The 27,408-nt window shown below is 40.6% G+C and overlaps 2 protein-coding genes across 4 annotated transcripts in view; one reads left to right on the top strand and one right to left on the bottom strand.

Moving 5' to 3' along the window:
- The window catches only part of TBC1D30 (TBC1 domain family member 30), a 53,390-nt gene extending 40,056 nt beyond the window's left edge, over nucleotides 1–13,334 (bottom strand). For both annotated transcript variants that reach the window (XM_026092355.2, XM_026092356.2), the window contains exons 1-2: nucleotides 12,904–13,334; nucleotides 11,565–11,729 (exon numbers count right to left, since the gene is read on the bottom strand). In XM_026092355.2, the coding sequence (XP_025948140.2) occupies nucleotides 11,565–11,729; nucleotides 12,904–13,189 (451 nt within the window). In that variant the 5' untranslated portion in view covers nucleotides 13,190–13,334. The remainder of the gene's footprint in view (nucleotides 1–11,564; nucleotides 11,730–12,903) is intronic.
- Nucleotides 13,335–14,908: 1,574 nt separating this feature from the next.
- Nucleotides 14,909–27,408, top strand: part of GNS (glucosamine (N-acetyl)-6-sulfatase) — a 21,502-nt gene continuing 9,002 nt past the window's right edge. The window contains exons 1-9 of one of the 2 annotated variants that reach the window (XM_064508597.1): nucleotides 14,909–15,235; nucleotides 15,996–16,055; nucleotides 16,739–16,945; nucleotides 18,537–18,602; nucleotides 19,015–19,113; nucleotides 21,688–21,855; nucleotides 25,146–25,228; nucleotides 26,628–26,746; nucleotides 27,304–27,407. In XM_064508597.1, coding sequence (XP_064364667.1) covers nucleotides 14,969–15,235; nucleotides 15,996–16,055; nucleotides 16,739–16,945; nucleotides 18,537–18,602; nucleotides 19,015–19,113; nucleotides 21,688–21,855; nucleotides 25,146–25,228; nucleotides 26,628–26,746; nucleotides 27,304–27,407 — 1,173 coding nt within the window. In that variant the 5' untranslated portion in view covers nucleotides 14,909–14,968. The remainder of the gene's footprint in view (nucleotides 15,236–15,995; nucleotides 16,056–16,738; nucleotides 16,946–18,536; nucleotides 18,603–19,014; nucleotides 19,114–21,687; nucleotides 21,856–25,145; nucleotides 25,229–26,627; nucleotides 26,747–27,303; nucleotide 27,408) is intronic. The other variant, XM_064508589.1, reaches the window with a different exon arrangement.

Genomic DNA, 27,408 nt, shown 5'->3' with positions numbered 1-27,408 from the left:
CACACAGATATACTGTCTTCCAAAAGGACATAAGTACACTCAGGGGAAAAAACATTTGCAGAAGTTTTCTTTGCCCCAAAGGCATCCAAATACACTCAATCTGAGAAAAACAATAGAAAAGTTGGTAACCGGATCTTCTCATGCTGTGAAATTACAGGGAAAAAATTCAAAAGCAGCATCCAGGGTTTTTTTTTCCTAATTTGGTTAAATTTTTACATAAATTCTAAAGTCATAACTGCCATTTGAGCATCACAGTGTTCTGTGTTGTCGTCATTAAGAAAATACAGAAAACAGTAGAGAGACCTATTTATTTCATATATCTCCTCTATGGGCTGAATGTAACAGTAAAGCAGATCACACGCAATCATATTTCTTTTTCCAAAGTGGACACTTGCACCTTATGAGCAAGGTGAAAAGCCATGTTATGCAGAGATTGTTATAGTAGCAATATACTTTAGACTCGATGCTACCATTTACTACAGCAGTAGTTAACAACTGGAACAGTCACAGCAGTACTTATATGCCCAGCAAAATACATACAGAGGACATTTTCAATATACAGTAATGAACTGGAGTCTCGGATAGTAAATGCCTCTTTTTGTGAGAGAAATTCTGTCTCCACTGAAGCATAGAATTAAAAATCTTATTTTGGTAATGAGCATATTAGGAAAAAAAATCTTTGAGGAGGTCCTACATAAAATATTGCCATAAAACATGAGTATAAAAATTAAGAAATGTTCCCTTATCTTGTTAAATGATAGAAAGTAAATGCATGTCTTAGGCAGCTATTCATATCCCAGAATCCTGCTTAAATGCCATGTGGTCATTTTAAAAAAAATAAATCACCAGGCTTACAGAAAAAGTAGAGAAATATATGAAAAGAAAAAAGAATACTAAGAACTAATCCTTTGGCAGGTATGATTTGTGGTCATGTTTACAACAATATTTGCAGGAGGATAGAGGTCACGGTGCATTGCAGGCTCTCGGCTCTAAGACAGAACTCTTATTCCCTTATTAGAATTTGATTATTTGCTTAGCAGCTAGCATAGAAATCGAATTTCACAGTGTGGTTTGCTAGTTTGATTGGTCTGAACTGCTATTTCAGAAACAGCAAGGTTTTAATCCCCCCAACATAACTAATGAAAGCAAAAAAACAAAACAAAAAAAACAAAAAAACACCACTATGCCCCTAAGATGAGATTTATCCACAGGCAGAACAACTTCAAAAGATCATAGATTAAAAAGCAGTTGCCAAAGTTAGAGACATAATGAACCACAGAACACCTTCGCATTGGTCTGAGAAACACTATAAGGGACCGTGCTTATACATAAAAGCTTTTACATATCTTTTATTACTGCACTGCTCAAAGCTAACACAGTCCCTTCTCCAGCATAAATCCCAGTACCTAGAGCCTCCATGGACATAACTCTGACATAGGGGAACAGAAAGAAAACTGTACAAGAGACTCTTGAGACAGCAGTTGGGGAAGTGAATGGCATTCACTCCAACATAAGCTAATATAAGCCCCACTGATCTCTTAGGACCACAGAATTTTCATCAGTCAGTATGGAAGTCCTCTACCGCTGCTCATGTGCTCTGACCACGCAAACGTCAGTCCCTGCTCACAGGTGCCTCTAGTTCACCAATGAAATGGAAACTTTCCCATTGACTTCTTGTGTGTGAATGAAGCTTTTGCAGCCCTAAGTCCCTCCAGACCACGATCCCCTTCTCCGTGGGCTGTAGCTTCATGGAGCACATTCTACAAGCACTGGAAGAGGAAGTGACTAACACAAAAGCAAATGAACCTAGAACTACCACCTCACCCTCTGTGAAAGAAGAAAGTAAGGAGTATTAAGCATTTAAACAAATTTGACAAAAAAACAGATTTTTATTGGGATACATAAGTAAGATGAAGAGGAGAAAATAGTTGTCACAACAGCATTACTATTCCAAACTTCTTTTATTCAACAGTTAAATGATGTTTCAGTCCATAACCCACTCTCATAGGTTAAGTTAACTGATGGTGGTTATGATTAATCAAAGGCTCATCTGGTACTAAAGCCTGAAACTTTAAGATTGATTTTAATATGTACAAGAGCACTGAAGTGTCAATTTTGGTGATGGCAAAGGCAAAAACTAAAATTCAGAACTGCGAAGCTCTGTACCTGGCTCTGGTTGCTTATTTACTACTATACAGTTTGGGGCAACGCATTTCATTCCTCTGAACTTGTGCTTCTCCTACCAGCCTTTGACTGGTCTCGTCTCATTAAAAGTGTTTTCAGAGTCTCTTACTCTGCATTTGTCCAGCAACAAGTGCATCAGGTTCCTGACTTCAGTGGGCATCTCTACATATCACTATAAACAATAATATTTAATTCCCCAGTTTAGAATTCTCTTTAAAACAATCAGCTGTGTACACCAATTGCCTCCCCATTCCGACTTTCCTGAGTCTCATTGGATAATTATTTTTCTTTCAGGGTCCCTAAAAGGCCCAATAGCGATTGCAGCCAATCACTATTAGGCCAGATGAAAAATTAACAGTAACATATTGAAACAATACATAAAACTGTTAGACTATGATGTCTCATGCAACTTAAGGACCAAACAGAACAGTTCATGCTCTGTATTTTGGCAATGTGTTGTATAAATATCAGGGAAAAAATTATAACGATTGGTACCTTCCTAAAATCACAGCAACCTAGTAATCATTATTACAGGGAGCTAAGTCTATAAGCTGTTTCACTGCTGGCAAAATGTAACAAGAAGTTTCTAATTTTTACTAAGACAGAGATAAATAATAGGCTTATGTCACTTATTTTTTTTTCTTTTAAAGAAAGGTTCTGGTAAGATGATGTAACATGGAGAGGCAACATGGACTTAACATCCTTTGCAAATGTCAGTGTACCTGAGGAGCACTCATTCACAGCTCAACAAGTCAAATTCAGGTTATAACTCCAGGGGGCAAAATATTTTAATAATCAAAGGTTCTCATTTTAGCCTTCCTCCAGAGTTGCACTAGAGCAGAACTATAAATAGGAGTATTGATCTGAGTGGACGAAGTTTGCAACCCACTTTTCTCACATCTTCTTTTTAAATGTCAAGCCTGTCGCACAAAGCTGCAAAAATTTAGCCACTAGCACTGCCTGATGCTCCATAAATTAGTCTATTCCTAGCACTAATTACTCCAAGCAGCTGTTATCCTCCATCTGATCTTCAGTATCCAGGAAATCTTTTCTTCAAAGAGTAACTCAACCAAAGAATGCTTAGTGTGTGCCTGATTCAGAGATAAAATGCATCTAAATTATTTAAAGGCCATGTAGCTTATTGGGCAGTTTCAATGAAGCCCCATTAACCCTCCTGCAAGTTCGCAATGGTGAAAATGCTGTTATTTCACTTGGCAAAAGAGAAAGGTTATTTGTACTGAAATATAATCCATAGAACAATAAAAAAAGGAAGCAGTGCTAAGCTAGACAAGTAGAAAAGATTGTATGTACAATCTAATTGCACAACTCTTTCCACATATAAAAGCATGTCACAGAAAGACTAAAGATTGTAGTGACATGGTGTTATAGTTACAGACCTCAGACGCCCATCCTGTGAGCTTATTTACACAAACCCACCCTTACATCTTGATTGTGCAATATTTGCCATAGATGCCATGGGTTTTCCCTCTCTGCAGGAATTGGAGCAGGGTCTGTCATCGGTTCAAAAGTACCTAAAGGATTTGTGAAATGTGAATGCTGGAAATATTTCCCATGTGCATTCCTCACACATCACCTTTTGCAGTACTCCCAGTACAGTCAGCTTCCTATCAAATTCCCATTTAAAGCAATGAATTCCTAAGTTATATCCCGGACACCAACAGAGTCTTGCAGCAAAGAGCAAGACTACTTTTGATTCCGTCTGTGACGGTGTTGCACAGAGCAGGGTGTTGAGCACTTCGCTGAGGAGGTGCACAGCCCAGCTGTATGCTCCTCTCCCGCCCCTGCCTGACACACGCTCTGCCCCAGGCAGACTTCACTGGGCCACAGCAGGGTGATAAATTCAGCTCACACTAATCCTGAACCTACATGGAAATCAATATTGCAACTCATTTAAGCAAAATAATTCAGGGAATAACACTATTAAACTAACCAAACTCTACTACTGATCAGGTATCCATCTCAATGACTACAGATGGACAGAGGAAATAACTTGGCCAGTCGATGTTATTTCTGAGGTCACGACTAGCTGAAGATGGAGTGTAGATAAAGACCAGGCTATTTCAACTTTCTTATTGTCAGCAGAAAAGAGGATCCTTCCTTCAGGCAGCTAGAATGCCTCCCAAGTCTGAGTTGATCAAAAATCATCTTCTGAAGTCACTGCAGTACTGCAGAAACAACAGGTCACTGATCTGAGAATCACTTTGCTCAGGTGAATTTGTATATAAGCATTGCTTGATAACTTATAACACAGACAATAATCTGCCATCACTTTAATTCGCATTTTTAATGCTTAACAAGTATTTTACATAACAAGTACTATACCCAATACATCAACTTTTCATGGCATAGCTGTTATGAAAAGCATAATTCCGTGGACTCAAAATTCTATATGCATCAAGGAATTAATCCCGTCAAGTCAGCTCTGTAACAGTACTAGCAATATGGTTACAAAGACAACTATGGAAAAGACGATAAACAGCCAATACCTGGGTCTTATGCATATATAAAATACACACAATCTCAGACATAGCACAGACAACCATTTCACTGTTGCCACAGCTGTCAAAGAATATTTACAACAGCCTACACCAGATGATGCAGGACAAGAATTTGGTAGCGATTCCGCAATCTATACATTCATATACTGAAGAATCTGCATTTTCTGTCACAAACTGGGCCTAGATTCAGCAGCAATATTATTGTTTACAGAAGGATTTACTAAATTCATTGTTCAGGTCCATGGTAATACTACTTAAGAAAAACTTATTTTACATCATATGCACATCCTTCTCAGTTCAGGCTCCCACTGCAATACAATAAGCTTTCAGGTTTGCTGGAATCTTGGCTGCCTGAAGCTGAATGAAATATAATAATCAAATGGCATTTAATTTTATAAAAGCATATACACAATTGTAGTTGGCTCTTTCTAAAGGTTCTCTGGCGATATTTTAAAGCATCACACAATTTATTAATAATCCTGGATAACACTGAGCAAGTCAATTAAGGTCATACCTTTATCTACAGTCATTTTTTCCCATGCACAGCCTAAACCCAAGGGCCGGTGAACTTCACCATTCAACTCAGAAGAACTGCAGCCCACTGGCCAATGCAGCTTACAGACCAAGAGCACAGCTACAGTCCCCACTGTGCCAAGCTCAGGCATCAGTCCTAGCTTGACCTCCACCTAAATACAGGTTCTGCACCTTCCCTTTTCTGGCTACCCCATTACTTCACTCCCCGCAAACGAGCACAAGACACAGAATGGATTACAAAATTCTTCATTACCAGTCCTCAGCCCACCTCCACATCTTAAGTCATAAGTAACATAGAAAGCCTTCACTCTATGCAGCGTAACTAACAGCTTGTTGACAACAGCACTAAACAAAAACCAATAGCAACATTGCATTTAGTTACGTACTCATGGCTACAAGGAGGCAACCGACTGTAAAGAAAATCCACCTGGGGGAGGAGAAGAGAATGCTTTGTGGCTGACCAGCTTTGGTGACGGTTTACCAAACAATGAAAGGTGATTATCATATTTTCAAGCTTATGATTCCATTTCTTTTCATTTCCCCTTTCCCACAGAAAGCCATGCAAGAACAAAAGATCAGGCAGGACTAAATTAAGAACCATTCATTAAGAAAACCTAAAACTAACCGCAAGCAGCATTTCTTATGTATGCATTTCAAAAAGCTACAGTATCCATTTAAATTATGAAATTCATTCACAACCGTGAAGGGTAAAGCCTAATAATATAACCAAGCACACAAACATAAATGAGTTAATGGAGAAAACCACTGAACTGAAATATACAGCCCCTTGAGTCATTCGAAGATGACTCATCAGAAATCAGACTCCATAAGAAGCAAACCACCTATTTTAGCTGCACTAGAAGAGGAGTGTATTTTTGACAGATCAATTAAATAGTTTGTGCTATAAAAAGGTACTGAGGTAGATCAATCTGGCTTCAAATAACAGTGCTACTGAGTTCAATTTAAAATGTATTACTCTAACATCTGGAAAATGAGACATGCTTTTCCAAAATAATGATCTGCTTCACATCCACTTGGAAATCTAAAGAAGAGTTGGAGATGAATACAGCAAGTACACAACAGTTTCTCTTTTAATTGCAAAAGCAACAATAGAAATTGCAAAGATATTAGTATTTTTTATTCTTATTACAGAACATCCTCTCCTCTAATATGTATTTCAGACTTTTGAGTAAGGAACATGAATGTAGTATTGAACACAAGTTTAAAATTCGGCCACTAATTCATCATAGTGAAGATTCAGTGTCGTTTTTCTTTGGGTTTTTTGTTTGTTTTTAAAAGGACAAAACTGCCACAAGAGCAGTATTCACTGAATCTTTCTCTCTTTTTTTTTTTTTTTTTTTAAATAAGGAATGAAAAGAAATTAAACCATACTGCAGCAGAGAGGTTCTGTGGTAAATCACATACATACAACTGCAAGAGTACCTTAACTGGGATGCGAGATGGAATAACTTGCATAACTTCATCTGGATGAATTACTATGCACATACACAACTGTTTGCCCCAGGTTAAGACAGACATCTGACCACAGTGACAGTCAAATCAACATTAGCTGTAGGATGTTTTAAAAATTAGATTGTGGGGACTGCATTAAAAGTCCACAGCATATTGTACTAAAGCTATTTTATTAAAGTTGCACGATAAGCCATCATCTCCACAGTCGTGTGGGAGTCATTGATCTCAGTTACAAATAAGCCATTTGTCACCATTTGTTCAGCTGCTTCATATATGGAACTAAATATTTTTTGTGAACAGCATTTATTTACCAATCTATGCCTGATTTTTAATCATTTTGTCTATTTATTGTCTGACCACATTTGTAAAGCACTTATAATTTCATATTTAAAGAAAGGATATGAAAGCCATCAACCTATGAAAACCAAAAACATAAACATCAAACTCTGCATGAAATAAAATATTCTGTCTCCCTCTGCTGGCTCTGCTCTAAATCAGACCAGGAGGAGGGGAAAAGAAAAAAAGAAGTAAACAGTAGCTTTCTGTTTTTTGTTTGTTTTTGTTTATTGTCATCCTAGAGAATTCTGTATAGAAGTCAACAATGAAACAGCAGAAGAACACATTTACCTTTAATCTCAGTTTCTCAACCAGTATTACAAGAGTAATTAAATGTCTTTTTAAACACAGCAAGAGACACATTTAAAGTTATAATAGGTATATAGAAACTTTCAAAGAAATTTCATTAATTTGGGTGCTACTAAAAATATTTTTTCATTAAAAAAAAGACACTATTACTAAGTGTTCTCTTGATATAATTTCAACCTACTTTATAATGAATCAGATTTAAGCATCCCTGCTTGCCACCAGCTGCATGAGCCATTACCATGTTGCTGGATGATTTTACTTGTAGATGATGTATAGTTAACACACACATTTTTTTATTAAAAGGACAGGAGATCAAAATTTGCAATCAATGAAATTTGGTTTGCAATTTGATTGCTCAAAATAAATTTATAAATATAAGCAAGCTGTCCCTATATAAAAACAGGGAGAAAAGAATGAGTTGTCTTTTGCATATTATTTGGATGATAGCTGCAAAAGTAATTGACAAAATTATTTTTGATACATACGCCTTGGTTTATTTTACTTTATTTACTGAATTCTGCTTTTCCCAAATGGATATAGTTACTGTGTTAAGCTCTCTGCTTGCTAGGATGGATTTGAAATAGTTCACAATGCTCCAAAACAATTTAATTCTTTTTATTTCAAATAAATCAAAATTGCAGGAGTAAGAGATATGTGCACCTTGAAGCCATGTTTGGTACCAGGCCATCACTGTGATTTCTCTTTTACAGATTTAGTTTGCTGGAGTTTAAAATTTGTAGCATAAGAAGCATTTTTAAAATCAAACTGGTCAGCCACACACCTTACAAATCAAAGCTACAGTGCACAGTACTGCCCTTAGCATGTATCCAGCAGAGTAATTTATCTACAGTCGAACAGAGCCACAGCCATTCATACTTCTGATCAAAATGCACTTCACTCCACAGTGAATTTTGTTTTCTATGGTAATACTTATCTGTAAGCAAAACACATCAGCTACCAGTGACAGGGACTGATAACATCAAGAAAAACACCAAAAGTCCTGCAGGCCATGCTGACAGAGCCCAGCACCGGCAGGTACCCAGTGACCCTTTGCTCTTCCACATTTATTCTATCTGTTCTGCAGCTGAAATCCTGCACGTGCTGTGCTGGGTATCGTGCCATGCCTCTTCAGTGGAAGCCAGTGGAGCTGGAAAACTGACCCATGGACAGCTTTCTCTGGTTTGCAGAACTTTAATATCTTAAATTGGACAGTTCTGTGAAGTTTTTGCCTGTTTATTCTTTGTAGAAGACAAAACTAATGCATGATATATATTTCATCACAAAATAAGGGGTCCAATCTATCAACACTGCAATTCCCTAAATAACTGAAATGACCACAAAGAGCAGATTTGACAGGCAGTGTTTAATAAAGGGCCTGACATAACAAAGCTAGAATTCAGCACCAAGACAGGATTTCCATCTGTTTTTGAAACAGTATTGTTTGCAATTGGTCTGTACAGCCTGTGTAAAAGAACCATTCAAGCATCTGAATGTGATCTTAATGTTAATTTAAGACTGCAATTCTACTTTTACATTGGGACTTCAATACTGCCACATTGGTAATTTTTCTTCTTCACATATTCTATAAACATACCATGGAACTCTATATAAACTAGCTGAAGAATCACTGTATTCTAGATTTTTACATTTAAAAATTATTTTAATGATAACACAACTCCAAAGAGTTTTAGCTAAGCACTATGAAATTAATCTTAAAGAGGAAAATATGTAACAACTTTTCCTTCATGACCTGATAAAGATTTTAGTACTACAGGTTATCATAATGCTAATGCTGTACACGAAAGCACATTATAAAGCTTCATGGCATGTAACACAATATTGCAAACATACATTCTCATCAGAAAAAAAAAGTTTTTCAACAATAATAAACTTCTGCAAATTAATATATTGAATATTTTTAAAGGAGAGGGTAGTCTATAGAAAATCCAGTTTCCAAGGGCTTTAGTCAGCAGAAAAGCTCAGTTACGTTTCAATTATTTTTAAAGTGAATTTCTTAACATCCCATCACATTAACTGTTCTTTTTTTAAAGTTAAAAGATGAGACAATAGATGTTTCCACTGTTAGCATAATAGCTCTGCTGAGATTTTAGGACTTAACTACATATTTAGCAGCTCTACTTCTTAAGCCAGAAATCACCTTTTGCTAGCCATTCATCCCTACATCTCCTACCATCTTCTGCATCATACACAGAACTGAATCAGGGAACTGCTACAGAAAAGAAAAAGAAGATTTATCTTTTAATCAGATCACCTCTCCGATTTGGTTCATTATATACCACTCAGGGGTTGCTACCACTACAATATAGGAGATGATACAAATACAAGAATAAATTGTTGGAGGGAAGAAGGCCAGCTGGGCCTGCCTTTGGACAGCTGTTCATCAAGTTGCGCCTCAGACATGAGTACCAGGCCATTCAAAGTTGAACAGCCTATGTGAAAGGTTTATCGTGACATTCTCTGTCTAGTGCTAGTATGTCTGTACTGACAGATACAAACACAATCTGAATCTACTCCAAAGTCATTGCAGTCATCAGGAGTTCTTCGACCATTTCCAGTGGCTTTGGATCAGATCTTAAAGTAAGAAATAACTAAGTTTTAGTTGTGCTTGGACATACATGTTTATATTTCCTGAGATGTAAACTGGAAATCAGCGCTAGTTAAATTTTTTGTATTAATAATAAAAATACCTAACCTAAAAGAGATTTAATATACAAACCTATACAAAAGCTTCAAAACCTACATACATATGCATGGTTAGTAAGCAACAAACTGCATTACATTAGAACTTCAGCTGTCACCTTAGTTGTTACTAGCACGTTTAGAACATAATGCTTCTTTCCATTAATCTAAGTATGAAAAAGGTACCCAAAATCTGTAAAGCCACATTACCACATTCATATTTAGGATGAAATGTCATATCCCTTGGAGTCGATAGGATTTTACCTGACAAAGGTGCGCAGGATGTTCAGACCTTCAGAATTTATAGCCAAATCCTCTAAATACTTTAGCACATGCAAAAATCAAATAGTATCATTTAAAATGAGACTACAGTGTATGCTTAAGTGTTCACAGTACTGAGGACTCAATTATCAAGCTGATGTTCAGTAGGAAAAAGAGTAAATGAGAAAAAGAAATATGTTAAGTAGTGTATGTCAGACAAGAACTTTCATGCTTGGTTTTAAGTAGAATGAGAGTACTTACAAATACTTGAAAATAAAGCTTCACAGTAATAGACAAACCCTTACCTAAACTACATTAGCATATGCCACTACAGTAAGTTTTTTAATAAAATTTTTTACATGCACCTCAAAGCTACTACAGCCATTTTTGTGATGAAGCCGTGCTTTATTTACTGTACCTGAACATTTCTGTACCTGTCACGCTGCATGTTAATGAAAAAATAAGATAGGGAATGTTAGATTATTTTCATATATCCTTTCTAAAGGCATAATTTCTTTTTTATTTTTACAAACGATATGACATTCAATTTCACTTTAACAGAACTAACAAAAGCACTACAGTGTATCTTTAGATGATGACTTTGCCAAGTCAAATAAAAAGGTTTCACTGTGTTGGAAAAAAAGACTAAATGATTAAAGAGCAACATTTCTCTTCTTTCTCATGCATTCCTTTTGAAACCCCCAAAAACCACAGATGCTGATAAAGCAGTATGAGGAAAGTGGGTTTGTTTTACTACTACACCTCACCTTGAATCAACTGAGTTATGCACTGTTAATAACATTCTGGAAAGACAATTATATATGCTGTCTATAGCTTCCAATTAGAAGAATTTCCACTCACGCTATCTCCCTTATGCCACACAAAAGTCTACAGTTAAAGACAACATGACACCAATGAATTCAACTCAAGAATTCCTGCATATAAAAGCTGAAAAGCCTGGAAAACAACCTACAGTAAGAAGTGCCTCACCAACACACAGATCTGAGGCTACTACAGCATATCTAGCTGACTGCTTAGCTCAAACTGTACTTCGTCCATTCCCTGGCACATACCACAGACATCATAGGAAGCCAGTCATATACAAATGATAGTATAACCTGACCTCTTGGTTCGAAAAATAATTTAGAGATCACATATAATCAGATGCAAGGGCTTAAATGAACTACAGCCCACATTAATGAAATAAACTACTTAAACTAATACACGCGTACACAGAACAGTACTTACGTCGTTTCTGGGAAACCGCCTGTAAACAAGCTGTGACAATATCACAGTTCTTCTGGACTTTATGTACGAGTCTGTCTTTCTGCTTCAGAAGACGAAGCAACTTTGCTGACTGAACAGAAATTCTGCAATTCAGTTCTTGTTTTATAGTTTTCAGTTCATTGACATCTGCCAATAAGCAGAGAAAGTTACTTTAGTCCAGGCCAAAACATAAGTAAACAGCTTATTGCAACTGATATGTAAAGGGACTTGCCTCACAGACATTTATATAAACAAACTTTCCACAAATTAGTAGTTCTATTGAACAATACAGTTCCCAATACATCATTCCCAAAAATGATTTAACATCTGGAGACAAGAGGCTTTTGTACAGTCCTCCTCATCAGGCCAGGTTAGAGCTGTAAATCATGCCCCTTCACGAACATTCAGTGTCACGTCTGCTTGTTTTTCCATCATAATTATTTGATAGTTTCACTTTGGTTAGTTGACCATTGCAATTATATTTTCTATTAAGCAATTTTTTTCCTGGAACACTTGGGTTTATCTGCAAATAAACTAAACCTGACAATTGTGAAGCTCAAGTCTGCCAGAAATAAAAGGACCTGAAAACTAACAACCTCTTAGGACATAATACATGTAGCGTCTCTTCTAGCTGAACAAAATATGGACTCAGTATATCACAGACATTTATATGTATGTGCAAAAAATTTTTTCCTGAGGGTGTGCTCTGTCCAGTAACACCTAGCATCAGCACCAAGAAATCTCTCAGGAAAAAGAAAACTGGTCATTATTTAATACTCCAAGCAAAGAAAGCCACTGAGCCTACACAATCACGGTAGCTTTGCTGAATCCCTCACAAAAACTTTAACAGCAGGCGACACCCTTTCGGCTCTACTGCACCCGAAACAGCGAGGGAACAGCACGCACAGCACAGCTTTCAACGAGATACCGACTACCTCCTTCCCAAGGAAGCTGCGCATGGGAAACGTTTGGGAAGCGACAGACGTGTATACTTAAAGACTGAGGCAATAAATCAGAATGTGAGTGAATGTGTATGTGTATATATACACACACGCACATATATACACGCGTGTAAGCAATGATGCAGGGACTATACCCTTTGAGCAAGGCTCTTTTGCACGGTCAGAGGAAGAGAAAGAAGCGACAGAGCAGCAATTTCCAGCCCAGACGGCGGCACAAAGCAGCCACAGGCCCCGCAGGACGTAACCCTCACACGGGGCAAGGGGAGCACGGCTCCGCCAGGCAGCAGGGGTGGGGGCTGTCCCCCGTCTCCCCCCCCACCGCCGCCCCCGGCCAAGGACGAGGCGAGGGCGGGCGGTACCTTTCAGCCGCAGGTACTTGATGTGGCTCGGCCGCTGCTGCAGCTCCCGGAGGACGCGGGAGCGGGCGCTGCCCGACGGGGCGGCCGCCTCAGCGGTGGCGGCGGCGCCATCGGCGCGGTACAGCTCAGTGAGCAGCCCGCTCACCAGCGACGAGGTGCGGCTAGACCGGCGGCGGCCGCCAGGACCCTCCTCATCCTCTTCTTCCTCGTCGTCGTCCTCCTCCTCCTCCTCCTCCTCGGCCAGGCTGTCGGCGCTGCTCCCCCCCCGGCCCAGCGCCGGCTCCATCTTCCCCAGCGGCCGGCGGCAGCGCGGAGTTCCGGGTTCGGCCCGTTCCACAGCGAGGGACGGGGGGGGGCGGGAAAGCCCAAGCCGGCAGGACGTTCCTCCACAGGCAGGAGTAGCCTCGCGCCGCCCCCCTCTCCCCGCCCCGCCCCGCACCTCGCGGCGTGGTAGAGGCGGCGCGCGGTGATCGGGCTGCGGGTGGGGGAGGGCGGGTAGCCCGTCGCACCTGCGGGGGGGGAGGGGGAAGATTGCCCCGCCCCTCCCGGACGTGTCGCGGCCGTTGGCCAACGGTCACTCATCACGGCCGGAGCGCTGAGCCGCGCGACATGTCCGAGGAGCTGAGGGTGAAGGATGACTTCCCGGTTGCGTCTGCCCACAGGAAAGGCCGCGGCTACCTTAGCGTTCATCCCTTTCCTGTTATCTCGCTGGTGCGTAACACGTTCGTGAGACGCCGTCTGGTTGTGTGTCTGTGCTTTGTGCCTCAGAGGAGGGCGAAAAAAAGAGCACGAAGAAACGCAGGGCATAACTCTAATCGTGTAACTATGAGACTATAATTATACAAGTCACCATAAAACACGGCAAAAAACAGAGTTGATAATAGGGTTTATACTACCACCAGAGCTGATGCTGGGGGAGCTACACTGCTACCCTGTCACACAACCTGAAGCCCCTGTATCGCACCAGGTGATGCCGCTGCTGTCACAGCCCCCTTTCCCTGATACATCGTACGATTGCACCACGACATGGACACAGCAATCCTCTGTCACGCAGCCTGTTCCAGTCCCACTGCAATCAGAGGGCTTATTTTCCCAGTTTCTCCCTTCCAGCATATCAGGAGCTACACAGACCAAATTATTTTAATTTAGTGTTCTCCTCCATACAGTTTTTATCTTCAAGCTCAAGAATGTGAAACTTCTTCCCTACAGGAATCTTGCACAGATCGAGGCAACGGGACTCAGAGCTGATGAAGACGCTGTTAATTCACTGCGACCCTCTAGAAGGACCGTTGGTGTCGTTCGTTGATCACACGTTTCCTGGCAGCGTAGGCTAAATTCCTCGCGAATATATGGAGTTCCCAGCATTCCCGTTCCTCTGCCGAACTCCCCTCGGATCATGCTCCTTGTTGTTTCCTCCCTTTAGTTTTCTGCTGCATCAATAAGATAGTTTCCTTCAGGCTGAGAATTCATTAGCTACGATAGATGTAGTGACCACACTGCAGGCAGGCAGACTTTGCAGACTTTGCTAATGAGGCATTTGATAGCAGCCTGCAATATTCTGAAATAAAAAATGAGGACGAAAACAAAACACCGTTTCGGCCATCGCCGCAGGTGCCGACCGCAGCAGTGAGCCCACCCAGAAAGCAAGAGGACGGTGTGAGAGCGGGCGGGGTACCGCAGCCTCGCCACCACCCGAGGGCCGCCAAGTCGAGGCTTCGCAGGCGCTGGCGGGGATCGGGGCAGAGCCCGGCCGCCCGGCGCGGAGCACCGCGGCGCTAACTCGCTCCGAAGGCGGGAAAACCGCGCAGGTCCGGCCCGGCGCGAACCGAGACACTGCGCCGCCGCCGCGCGCCCGCCCCATGGCAACGGCGTCCGCGCGCGGGAGGGCGGGGCCACGCCGGAGGGGGCGGGGCGGGACGACGCGCGCGGGGGGGGAAGGCTGGGGAGGGGGGCGGAGCGCGCTGTGGGCGGGGAGGGGAACCGCGGTGGGCGGGGCCGCCGCGCTCCGCGGCGGCCGCCCGGGCCACGTGACAGCCCCCCCACCCCGGTCTCTCTCCCTGGTCATATGCCGGGGGCGGGGCGGGCCCAGGCGCTGCTTCCCCGCGCTCCGCTCTCGGCTGCGCCGGTGTCGCGGGGGGCGGCAGGCAGCGGGTCCCTCCGTCTCTCTCCTTCCCTCCGCGGCGGCGCAATGTTCCCCGCGGCGGCTGTGGCGCGGCAGCTGGCGCTGGCCGCGCTGCTGGTGCTGTGCCCGGCGGCGGCGGCGCGGCAGGCGCGGAGGCCCAACGTGGTGCTCATCCTCACCGACGACCAGGACGTCTGCCTGGGCGGCATGGTAACCGCCGCTGCCCTGGGCCCTGCTCCCCTTCCCGGCGCTCCCTCGGCCTCTCCGGGCGCTGGCGGGGGCCCGGCGGGTGCGCGGGGTCGGGCCGGGGCCGCGTGGGGTGGGGAGCGCTGCGGGAGGCCTCGCCCGCCCTGTCGGGACAGGCCGAGACCCCCCCCCCTCCCCGGTGCCCGCTTGGGCACTGCGCTGGCGATGCCCTGTGCCTGGGGCCGGGGGGGTGTTGGCGGCTTGGTGAGGGCCTGTGTCAGGTGGGGCTGCTCGCAGGGGTGGGCTTATCTTGGGGTGAAAAACGTGGTATCCGGGGCTCCATAAATAGCTGCGGAAATGCTCTCTTCTGCCCGCCGACAGGCAGAGTTCTGCTGTCGGGTGGCTGCGCTACCCCAGCGCTCCCAAAAAGGGGCCGAAACGAAGCGTAGCGGTGGGCTTCATCTCGAGAGCTAGGGGTGAAGTTTCTCCATAAAGATATGGAGGTTTGGGCTTGTGTCGGTCAAGCCTAGGGCTCGGTAGCTGCAGGTAATCACTGAATATTTGTGTACTTCTGCTCTCTTAGACTTGCTTGCGCAACCACTGTGCATTGCTGTGGTCACATGCAGTCATAGCGAAAATACACTTACGAATGACTTGCCTGGACACTACCTAGAAACTATGGTGACAGGCCTTGTAGCTAGTTGTGCCAATAGCTTCAAGACTGCTCCTTTAGCTGCATGCAGAAACATACTACCTAATCTTATTTTTGGTATCATTCTTCCAGACCCCTCTAAAGAAGACTAATGCCCTCATTGCGCAGATGGGAATAACCTTCTTAAATGCAGTAAGTTTTTGCATTAACTCTTTGAACTGCAGAGCTATATGTGTACAGTTTATGTTTTAAGTAATCGAAAATCTCAAAACTGCACCAATTATTTCACAAAGTACTTTACAATGTTATTTTTTTGAAACCAATCTCTAACTAGTTTCAGGTCTTGAAATGAATATAGCTTACGGTCATATTCAGAGTCTGAGAGAGAAGATTTCACTTCCTAAAAGTAGTCGTGCTAATTTACTCAAGCAGTGAAGTAAAACCGAATAGTCTAAATAGATTTTTTTTTTTTTTTAATGAACTGAGAAGTGCTGGAAGTAGTTACTTAAAAGTTTTAGTTTTATATGTGCTGAAAATCTGCTTCACTCTTCTTTTTCTAATGTATTATCGTGGCTAAAATAATGGAATGAATCAACTGCTAAACAATATCTTAATAGATACTTGTTGCTGTGTATAAGCTGCATCTAATCCGTAATGGGGGGGAGAGCATATGATGCAGAAACCTAAAGCTGGTTTCATGTGCAGCTTTTTGTCAATGAAAATATTTGAGATGTAATTCTGTGTGCCCAAAAAGTTTTTGAAGATTTAAAGTGGCTGGACTCTGATCAGTCTGTTATCTAATACCTCAAACCCTCAATTTTTGAGGAAATATTATTTTACAGTATTAATCTTAACTTTTTATCCTGTCTTTCCAGTATGTTCCCAGTGCACTTTGCTGTCCCAGTCGAGCTAGCATTTTAACAGGAAAATACCCACATAATCATCATGTTGTCAATAACACTCTGGAAGGAAACTGTAGCAGCAAATCATGGCAGAAGATTCAAGAACCATACACCTTCCCTGCACTACTCAAAACTATGTGTGGCTATCAGACATTCTTTGCTGGAAAGTATTTGAATGAGGTATTTTGTGCTTATATTTTTACTGTGACACAGTTCACTTGCCTTTTCTAACTTTCTAAAATATTCAGTGGCTTTATATTTGTAATTGAATATGGATTCTCCAAAATATTTAAAATGGTATGGATGAAAGATTCTCTTTGCTGAGGTAGAATAAATAAGATGCAAAGTTCCAATCCTCAGCTGAGCTTAAGATCAGGTTCTGTAGCTGCCTGAATATTTTTTTGAAGTTAACTGTGAAAACATGATGGAATCCAAAGCTGGGATTTTTCTGTTTTGTTTTAAGTTCAACTGTGTTAATTGCTAGAGATGATGATTTTAATGATGGTAAGAAATGGATAGAGGACGAGCATGTGGTTTGTATTAAGAACACCGTCAGGCCAGCCCTAGAGCAGGTTAATAATGTTACTTAAGGAAAAATATGCTTGTCTCAATATTCCTGATTCTTATCTAAGATTTTCTTCTTAGCAGGTAATATGTTATTTTAAATATTAAAGTCTTGATTGGGAGAACAGAAATTATTAACCTCTCTACAGATGTTACCCAACGTTTTATTGCTGAATCACTTGCATGGTGCACGTGTGTGCGCGTGTTTGTTTTATTAAACTAAGTTGTAGTTTATAGTACTTTATGGTAGGTCTTTAAAATTCAGCACTGATAAATCTCTAAGATTAGGCGTGCCTCTTGAGTGATGAAATTTTATTTGGAGCTAGAGGAGTTAAAAAGTTCTTAACAGCAGTTTTTTGCGGGGGTTTTTTTGTGTGTGTGTTTTTTTTTTTTTTTTTTTTTTTTGTGGAAAATGCTGGTGCTACAACAGGATAGCTGGATATGAATATTCTTAGCCAGGCACAAATCTGTCTCTGCTGATGTTACTGAGGCGGCTAGGGGCAGAGAAGCTCATTTTGCTTCTTTTGAGCATCCCTTGACTCAGCATAATCCCCTGTCCCTGCAGTGAGGGGAACCATGTAAGTGGGAGAGGGCAGCCGTGAGAAGTGTTGTGTTGCTCTGAGGCACCCTCTGTTTTGAATTTGGCACTGATTCAGCAGACACTTTTCCCTTTTGCTGGCTTAAAGACTGGCTGTTGTAGATCATTTGGCACTAAGATGACAGAGGCTAACATTGTTTAAAGTTAAAACTGCCTCTTCAGGCAGGATGATGGAGGCTGTTGGTTCATGCAAAATTTTCTTGTGTGCTAACAATTCACAAGATGCTAAACTTAAGACTGGCTTGTCACATACATGCCTTTTGATCACGTCTAATTACATGATGATATACCATATGTTCTATAGGATCTCTGCATACTTTCATGTGCAGAGAAAAACGGGAAATAAATTTTATATTTTGCTGGTGAATGCTAAGCTTTCAGTCACCTTCCTTCTAGTTATTTAATTCTGCTCTCTTTAACAGGCTGTACATCTGTCTTATATGTGTTTCTGGGGTTTTTCCATTCTGAAATGGAATTTGGCTAGCAGAATTTCTGACTGGTGTTGAATAAAGCACGTGAATGTGAAACACAACTTCTAGCTTTTATTCATCATATTTGAAACTGAGTCATTTGTCTCTTTCTCCCTCCCCCCTTCCCTTTTTCTTTCAGTATGGAGCAGAGGATGCAGGGGGAGTAGGTCATGTACCTCCTGGATGGAGTTTCTGGTATGCTTTGGTATGTGGCTGTTTTAAAAATATTTAATTTAGGTTGCTTTACAGTCTAACTTGTGTTCTAATTTTGCTGATCATGAAATAGCAGGCAAAGAGCATCTAACAGCTTAATGTAAAATTTCTTTCCTTTTTGCCTCCGTTGCATGTAAATTCCTTGTTTTTTTTTAATGAAGGCTACTCCTACTAAGATGTCTGGGGAAAAACTCTGACTTTTAAAGCCAAAAAAAGTATAACATAATATTAAAACACATGATGCTGTTGAAGACCAATTTTGAGAATTCTGCCGTTTGGTTATGACAAATACTTACATTTGCCAAATACTTGCTGGCAGTTCACATTGACTATTCCAAGTAATCAATATGGATATTGCTTTTTTTTTTTTGTATGTGTATATATGACTCTTTTCTCTTTCACAGGAGAAAAATTCAAAGTACTACAACTATACTCTTTCAGTGAATGGCAAAGCACGAAGGCATGGTGAGAACTACAGTGTAGATTACCTTACAGATGTACTGGTAAGAAACTTCTAGTACCTGTGATACAGAAGCTGCTCATGACTGGATAATACCTCATGCTGGAGGGTTAGGGGTTGGGGGGGGGCAGTTTACTAGGCTGCATTCATTCATAAAAAGTACATGATCATGCTGTCATAGTGGTGGGGCTTTACTAGCAAAACAAGATTCCAGATATATTAAAAGATTAGAAGTTTGTATGTACAAGCTGTGGACTGAGAGGTTAATATTGACTTCTGTGGCACGTGAGGAACACAATGCATGTAGGCAACCCAGTATTACCATGCTAGGTATCTGAGCATTCAAGAGCAGTATTTTTTCAGGCTACTTATCTGAAATAACTTATTTCAAGACATAAGGCTGTTACAAAAACTGTGTGTATTGTAGTGAAACAGATATAAACCAGGTCAAGATTTCAATGGGAAGTTAGGCACTTAAAAGTAACTTTACACCATGTTTTGTTTGTTAGTTATTACAATGTGTCAGTATCTTCTAATCTGTAACTACATCAAACTGATAACTTGGAAATACATTGCCCTTACACACAAAATTGATTAGCCTTTTATATGGACTGTTCTGAAATATGTAGCAGACCAAGGACATTTTTAGCCTCTTTACCCTCTTACAGTAGAGTAAAGACAGAAAGAAAAGGCATAAAATAGTTAAAAGAAAATTGCAAGAGTTACTTAGCTTTTTTTCTGCTTTATGAGTCTGTTTAGTAAGTAGTCTTAGTAACAGTGGGGCGCACTCTTCCGTGTGTGCACACTCGTGCGCTCGCTCTCTCCTTCCACTTTCCCTGCCCCCCCACTCAGTCTCAAGTTGACATGCTGTGTGTGAGCTCCCCAGCAATACCAAATAACGTACTCTAGCAGCACTCAAAAATTCTTTGCTAAAGATGAGAAGTCTTGTCATGCAGTCATTTCATAATCTTCCACTGAAACTCTAACGAGTTTCATTGCCAATGGGTTCTTTAACATAGACAGTTGCTTACTAGGAACTGACTGATGTTTCTTAGGACACTGAACAGCTGTCTGATTAAATTTAGATTTTACACTGGCCTAGGCTAGATTGGAATTGATAAGTCAGAAGTGAGGCTATCCTATTACTAGTATTGTACTTGTCTCTTTTGATCTTTCAGCAGCTCATAAACATTTTGACCAATAGTTTATTGCTACATAAAATGCTTATTTGTGGTGGGCTGCCTACTGATGAAGCAGCATTATGATAATTTTTGGTGTGTTGCATTCTGTGTTCAGCATGTAGTTACCAAATAGGTATTTAGCATCTCTAAGCTAGTGCTTGAGTTTAAGCCACTCGATGTGCAGTAACAGCCATGCCTACACTGCCAAATCTACAGTGAGAGAAAATCACCAGGAACAGGAATAAATAGCTGATGAGAAGTTTTCTGTTGCACAAGCTCCTTTCTCTCTTGATTGAGGGTATCTGCGTAATTAAGTCTAGTACTGAAAATCTGGACACCTGGATCTGTCTATTGCAGTTCTGAGATGCTGCAGTTTAATCTCCTAACAAAATCTAAGTTGACTAGTTCTACAAACTTCTCCACTTCTTGGTTTCTGAAGACCTTCATGTAGTTCTTATCCTTTAAGTCTGTCATCATATGATTGAAGCCCAGTCCTAGCTGGTTAGGTATACAAGTTGAGGAGAGGAAGGAAGAGGAGTTCCTACTGGGTTTTGTACTGTGGGGAATTCTTAGTGTATTGTCTCTTCCAGAAGAAAAGGCAATCTAGAGTGGGATATGGTAATCAGGCAGGAAAGGAAAATGTGATATTTGAGTAGTGAAGAGCTCATCTGTAAGCAGTAACTTTGAAGTCTTTAATTGCAAAGACTGACCAAGGGAAAGCTAAAATGTAACTCATTTCTTCCAACTTGCCACTTCAAATTGCCTATAGGCTGAAGTGAAAATGAGCGTGCAATAGAGTGGTACAAGTGAGTGGGACCTAGAACTACATTTTGTTAGAATTTTCAGCCTCACCAGCAGAAATGTGGCACCCACTGGAAACTGGGAGTTAGCTACAGAATGAGCATAAGTTATAAGCTGAAAAAAACCTCTTTTTAGAACAATTACCATTTCAGATAACAACTGAAACTGCCAAACTCTGATTTGCCAGGCCAGAGATTTGAGTCCTTTCGAGGCTCTCAGATACAGACTGTATTAAAGAAAAAGATATTTCTCACTTTACTCAATAAAGGGAGAGTTTAGGTAGATTTTCAGAGTAGGCAGAATGGGATGAAAAGTTGGAGTCATCCTTTACAGCCTTTTTGAGCCTTCCCGATCTAAATAATGTAAAGGTCCAAAGTAGAATGCTATTCAGAAATATGGGATAAAGGATTTGTTTAGCATGAATACTTGAGATATTAATTAATCACAAGCTGCTATTTTGGATGTAGATGTGCAAGCAGTAAGTTTCTGAAATAGTTTACACATTCCCAGTGCTATCAAGCTCTAAATAAGTTACATGTCTAGTTTGGATTTTAAGTACTCTTTGTTTTCCTTTGGCATTACAACTCTTCTCCCCCCCCTCCCCCCCCCCCCCCCCAAAAAAAAACCTTTTGCAGGCTAACATGTCTTTGGACTTCTTGGAGTATAAATCCAATTTTGAACCCTTCTTTATGATGATCTCCACCCCAGCACCACATTCACCTTGGACCGCTGCTCCACAGTATAAAAAGAGTTTTCAGAATGTCAGTGCACCAAGAAACAGCAATTTTAACATTCATGGAAAGGTAAGCTAGCTGGAAAGAATCTACATAGATTATTTCACAAGTTCATGAGAGCAGTAGACAATTAACCTGACTTGCATATTAAGTTTAAATGGTGAGAAGAATAGGCTGATACCATGACTACTGGTTGGTTGGTTATTTTAAATGCATAAGGCTGATTATTGTGACAGTGAGAATTTTGCATACTAATATCTTGTAAATAAAAAAAAATCACTGGAGGAAATTATATGCAGTACAACAGAAATGATTGATAAATAGAGAAAAGGTTAATTCCTTAGCCAATTTCTAGACCTTTCTGAAGTTCTTAAAAGGTTCTTTCATTGCCCTCCAGTATGTTTAAGAGAACATATAGGTAGTGTGCTATGTAAAGCTTCAGGTGAGGAATGAAGAGTCCTCCGTTCTTACACAGGGTCTGCTCAGATGGGCAGGATTGTCCATTATTTGAGTTCATGGAAAAGCTGTCCTTAGTTTACAAGTTTATCAGGCTGACCAGAGGCTTTCCTGAAATCATGAGCTGCAAGGACCAGGGTCACCACGGACTTTGAGAGCTTGCCTTTCATTTATTGAAATAATCAGACTTGCTGAGCCTAATGTTAGAAGCTTGTAGATATATTTGTGACAGGACAGTGCCTTCCACTGCCAATTCACTTAGCCACATAAGGTCCAGCTCAGACTGATCTGCTGCAACTTATTCTGCCTATAAATTAAAGTGAAGGTCACACACACTTAATCTAGTAAGGTATTTAACTTACAGGTTTCTGTATCTTTTTGTCCAATTAATGTCAAATGTAGACCTCTCTGTTGTTCAGTGCTCAACTGATTCACTTCAGGATTTACTCCTGACCTTCAGTATATGGGATGTCACTACCTGAATGCCTGCCTGGAGCCCAGTGATACATATATCTTTGAGGTCACTGTGACTCATGTAGTCTAGTCTAGGGTGAGACTTTTTTTTTTTTTTGACTGAAGATCATAGCTTGTTGAATGACTGTATGCTTATCAGCATGATGTAAAATCATCTGGAGGAAAGGGGGAGGAAAGGGTGCAAGTAGTAAAGAATGAAACTTAACAGATTGGGATAAAGTGTCTATACTAGGGAGTGGGAATCTGAATCTTTCTCCATGAAAGGAATCCTAAGTGTATCTTAGACTCTACTACTGTAATAACCAAATGGTATTTTAAAATAATAAGCTAGAAATAATTTGACCAGTAAAGTCAGCAGCTAGCCAAAAAAATAAAGCATAGGAGTTGCTTTATCTGTGGATACAGAATTGTAATCTGTTTCACAATAGGAAGAGACTAACATTACTCTTCTTCCTACAGACGGAATAGCTATGATCATTGACAGTCTGCTTTTCTTTAATTGGCGGTGTGTGGTCCTGGAGCCTAAGTCTTTTTGGAGCTTCACTGTTTCCTAGAGCAAGCACAATTTCTACAACAGTAATAAACAGGCATTCAGGCTCAGTCACTCAAGTCATTGGCGTTGTGATGCTTGCTAGGCAGCCTTGCATTGTACAGTCTTGATTCCTGAACTAACTGCCTAGCTTCCTTGCATAGTATGTGGGCAAGGGGTATTAAAAGGAGCCAGCTAGGGGGAATCTGCATAAAGAGTAGGATTAAAATTCTTGTCAAACTCTGGCCAGTTGCAAGGACTCTAATCTCTGCTTAAGATCCTCAGCTATGACCTATCACTTGGTATAGGTACCTGTCTTGTTTTCAAAGCAGGACTCTTGATACACCAGAGGAGCGGTGTAGCTAAACTCTTCTGAGACAGAAGTTGTCCAAGATACGTGTCACATGTTTTCTCTTGCATGGGTTGTTTTGCCTGCAAGATCAGAGCACAGCTATATTCAGGTCCTGCTGGCAAGATACAGTATCCTGTCTCAAGGTCTCCCAGATTTCCTTGAAAGCAGGATGCAGGCAGACAGGAGGACTTGGTGGACAGCTTTGTACGTATCTGGTGAAACAAACTTGACAGGGACTGGCAAGGACCAGATCTGAGGACACTGCATCAATATCAAATTTGCTTAAATCCACAAAGATATCTAAGTGCTGTGTGAAGTTCCTGAAACTTCAGAGAAAGCTAGAAAGAGCAAAGTACTCCAGAACAAGAGGAAGATTCTACTTCACTAGGTGGCTTATCAGTCTGATTTACACAGCCCAGCTGTGCTGTGGGGAAGGCCCCTCCTGAGCCCACCTCCAGTGAAAAGTGTGTAGGTGAGGTTGCCAGCCCCTTTGTTCTCTGAAGAACTTCTGCTGAGCCGGGGAGGGGGTGTGTGAGGTGGCTTCTCTTACCTTTCCTTCCCCACCAATAGGTGATGAGTGCTAGATGTTTGGTCTTGATCATCTGGTCAGCTTTCTTGCTGAGACAGACTTGGCATTTCTCCAGAGAATTATTTTACAATTGCCATAGAAGTAAGATCTGAATATTACTGCCAGGCCCAGTTTATTTTAATTTAGTAATTCTCCATGCCAGAAATCCATCCCTCAATTTGCAAAAGCAGAAAACAGGGAAACTGAGAAACTGCAGAACATGAGTCACTTCACTGTGAGTCCTTAAAGCCTGAGCCATTTCAGAGTCTGTCTTGTGACAGGATGGAAATTGTGTAACTAGAGGTTCCACAAAGAAGTGTCCCAAACAAATACAGGCTGGAGCTGAGGATGATGACTGGATGCAACTCAAATCTCTGACTTATTAAATGAAAGTGTAAAGTTGCACTGACTCTTCCTTTATTCTGCTCCTCACTAATACTAATCTAAGTTGTCTACAGTAGACCTTTCCATGTATCTGTAGAGTGGCTGACCCAGTTCAGACTGGTGCTTCAGGATATGCAAGTACATCATTTTTTATGAGTTAAACTGTCTCAGTTGCCTTTTGCAGGAAGGGAAGGGCTGTTTCTGAAAATTAGGGATGAGGCTAGAAGATATAACCCTTCAGTAAAACAAACACTCTTTTTCTGGAGTAAAAAAATCCAAATGAAAGTGTAATATTTCTGCTCCCCAAAATTTCTTCCCAGATTGCTTTGAAAAAATCCACAGCTATTGTTTTCTCACCAAGGCCTGAGTATACTGTAGCTATATTCTGCTCTTACAACTTAGATTTTACATGGACTGAAAGGAAAACTGGAGTCAAGTCAGTTTGATAGCATTATCTGGCTACTTACAGGAGTCATGCAGATGTTTTACCCTAAACAAGATTTCTGTTGTAGTGAATCTAACAAAGGTTTAGAAGTTAGCACAAAACTATTCACCTGTACTTCTCTGCTGCGCTAACCTTTGTCTTTTTTCTTCAGAACAAGCACTGGTTAATTCGACAAGCAAAGACTCCAATGACTAACTCTTCAATACAGTTTCTTGATGATGCTTATAGAAAGAGGTAGGGATTTCTTTTGATTCCTAAAATTCCTACTATCAGAACTCTTATCTTCCAAAAAAAAAAAAAAACACCCAACAAAAAAAAATCTTTTTAAAATGGGCTGTAGTAAGTCTGACAACAGACAGCCAGTTACCTGTAATAGTTTTCTGGAATCTGTCTTAGCACACCTGGCTTTCAGTTCACTTTTTGCAAAGAAACTTGCAATTGACTTCAGAAACTTTTTGCTCTCAAACGTTGCTATCATCTATCATAAAGACCAGTCATGCTGAGTTTCTCTACTGTTTCTCTGACTTTCCATGTACAACAGATTTTCACAAAATGTATGCTTCCTCAAAGGCACTTGAATGCCAGATTCTTCTGTGATATACATCAAATAAGATCAATTTATCTGCCAGCTCATCTGTTCTGTTAACCTTGCCTCTTGGTCTGTGCTCTTGTTAAATGGGAATATCTGTAATAACTGACTAGCTAAGGAGGATGGGTTTTTGTTTTTCTTTTCTTAAAATACCCTCCTCCTCCATCTCTTTTATAAGTGTGTGTGTAAAGGGAGTATTAGTTTATATTGTAGGAGTATTTTCTTTAAAAGTTCTGAAACAGACATTAATCTAACTTTAAATGTTAAACTCTGTTTTGGGCAGTTATCACACATTAGCTTGTCACTTTCGAGATGGAAGACTAAGTTGGGTTTTTGTTGTTTGTTTTTTTCAGGCACTTGCTTTATACAACACTTAAGTAAAATTATGCAATAAAATTTTAAATAAAACTTGAAGACCGTAGAGCCCAAGAAGTGAAGAACTTAGTTAATTCAGCATAATACTAGTCTGTGGACGTTTATTATTGGCTTAGCAGTCACTTGTCTCAACAGCAGACCCCATGACACAAGACAATAACTACCAGTTCAAGGCCTTTATATACACCAGAAAAATGGACCCTGATATTGAAAGACTAATACAAAATACCTGATGTAGTTCTCAAGCAGAAAGGATCCTCTATAGATAACTAAATTCATGGAGTACTTGTGTTTAATATTAAAACTAGGTACAAGGAAATAATAACAAGTGACCTTGCAGGAGATCACTCTGACTCTTCGTTGCTTGTACTGCTTCAAAGCTGGTCTTGGCTGCCTCCAGATAAGATTACAAGTAATCAGCGTTTTGACCTTTCTCAGACACTACAGAACAAAATCAACAAGTGGAGAAGACAAACAGTCTATTTCTATCTTAAAATGCTGCCTCAAACAGTACAGTATAGTAATCTATCTAGTTTGTTTTCGGAATACACAAGATAATCTGCTTACAGCATGTACATTGCTGATTTAAAGCATAATATGAATGCTAACAGCATTCATAATTCTAAATTTTAATACTCTAGGATTAATTACTTTCTTGTGTCTGTATAGGTGGCAAACTCTGTTGTCAGTAGATGATCTGATAGAGAAGTTAGTGAAGAAACTGGAATTCCATGGAGAGTTAGATAACACTTACATCTTTTACACATCAGACAATGGCTTTCATACTGGTAAGATGTTCATCGCTTACTGAAAACTTGTAGATGATCTGGGAATTGCTTAACTTGTCACCCTCATGACCGCTCCAGAAAATGGAGACAGCAGTTGTGAAAAACTATAGATGTGAAAAGTACTAATTTGAGTTGCAAGACATTCTTGCGTTGCAATTTTTGTTGTTGTTCACTCAGCATTAATCTCTACCACTATATTGTAAATGTAAATATAAATAAATGTATAATGTAAAATTAGGACAGAAATGGAGGAAAGATCTGTGTTCTGTAGAAAGAGTTGCAGTGAAAGAGCTGACCTGTAAAAATCTGTCTCAAAGAGCTCTCTGCAGTGTTGCACAACTGAGAAAGCCACATCTAAGCTGTTACATCCTGTAAAATGTGGCTTGTACTTCCAAGTTCTTAGTTCACATCCTCACACTTTGTTATTGTAGTTATTGTTAAGAACCTCTTCTGACTTTGTATAATTTCCAAGAACTACTTTTAAAGAGTAATGCAAAACTGTTTTAAACCTAAAACAAACCATTTAACTTTTTTCCCTTTCTGATGTTGTTGAATAGGCCAGTTCTCATTGCCAATAGACAAACGGCAGTTGTATGAGTTTGATATCAAAGTTCCATTGCTAGTTCGAGGACCAGGAATAAAACCAAATCAGACAAACAAGG

Source organism: Dromaius novaehollandiae, chromosome 1, assembly GCF_036370855.1.
Source record: "Dromaius novaehollandiae isolate bDroNov1 chromosome 1, bDroNov1.hap1, whole genome shotgun sequence".
Classification (NCBI taxonomy): Eukaryota; Metazoa; Chordata; class Aves; order Casuariiformes; family Dromaiidae; genus Dromaius; species Dromaius novaehollandiae.
The sequence above is the reverse complement of the archived record's forward strand: the minus strand, read 5'-3'. Positions and strand labels throughout refer to the sequence as shown.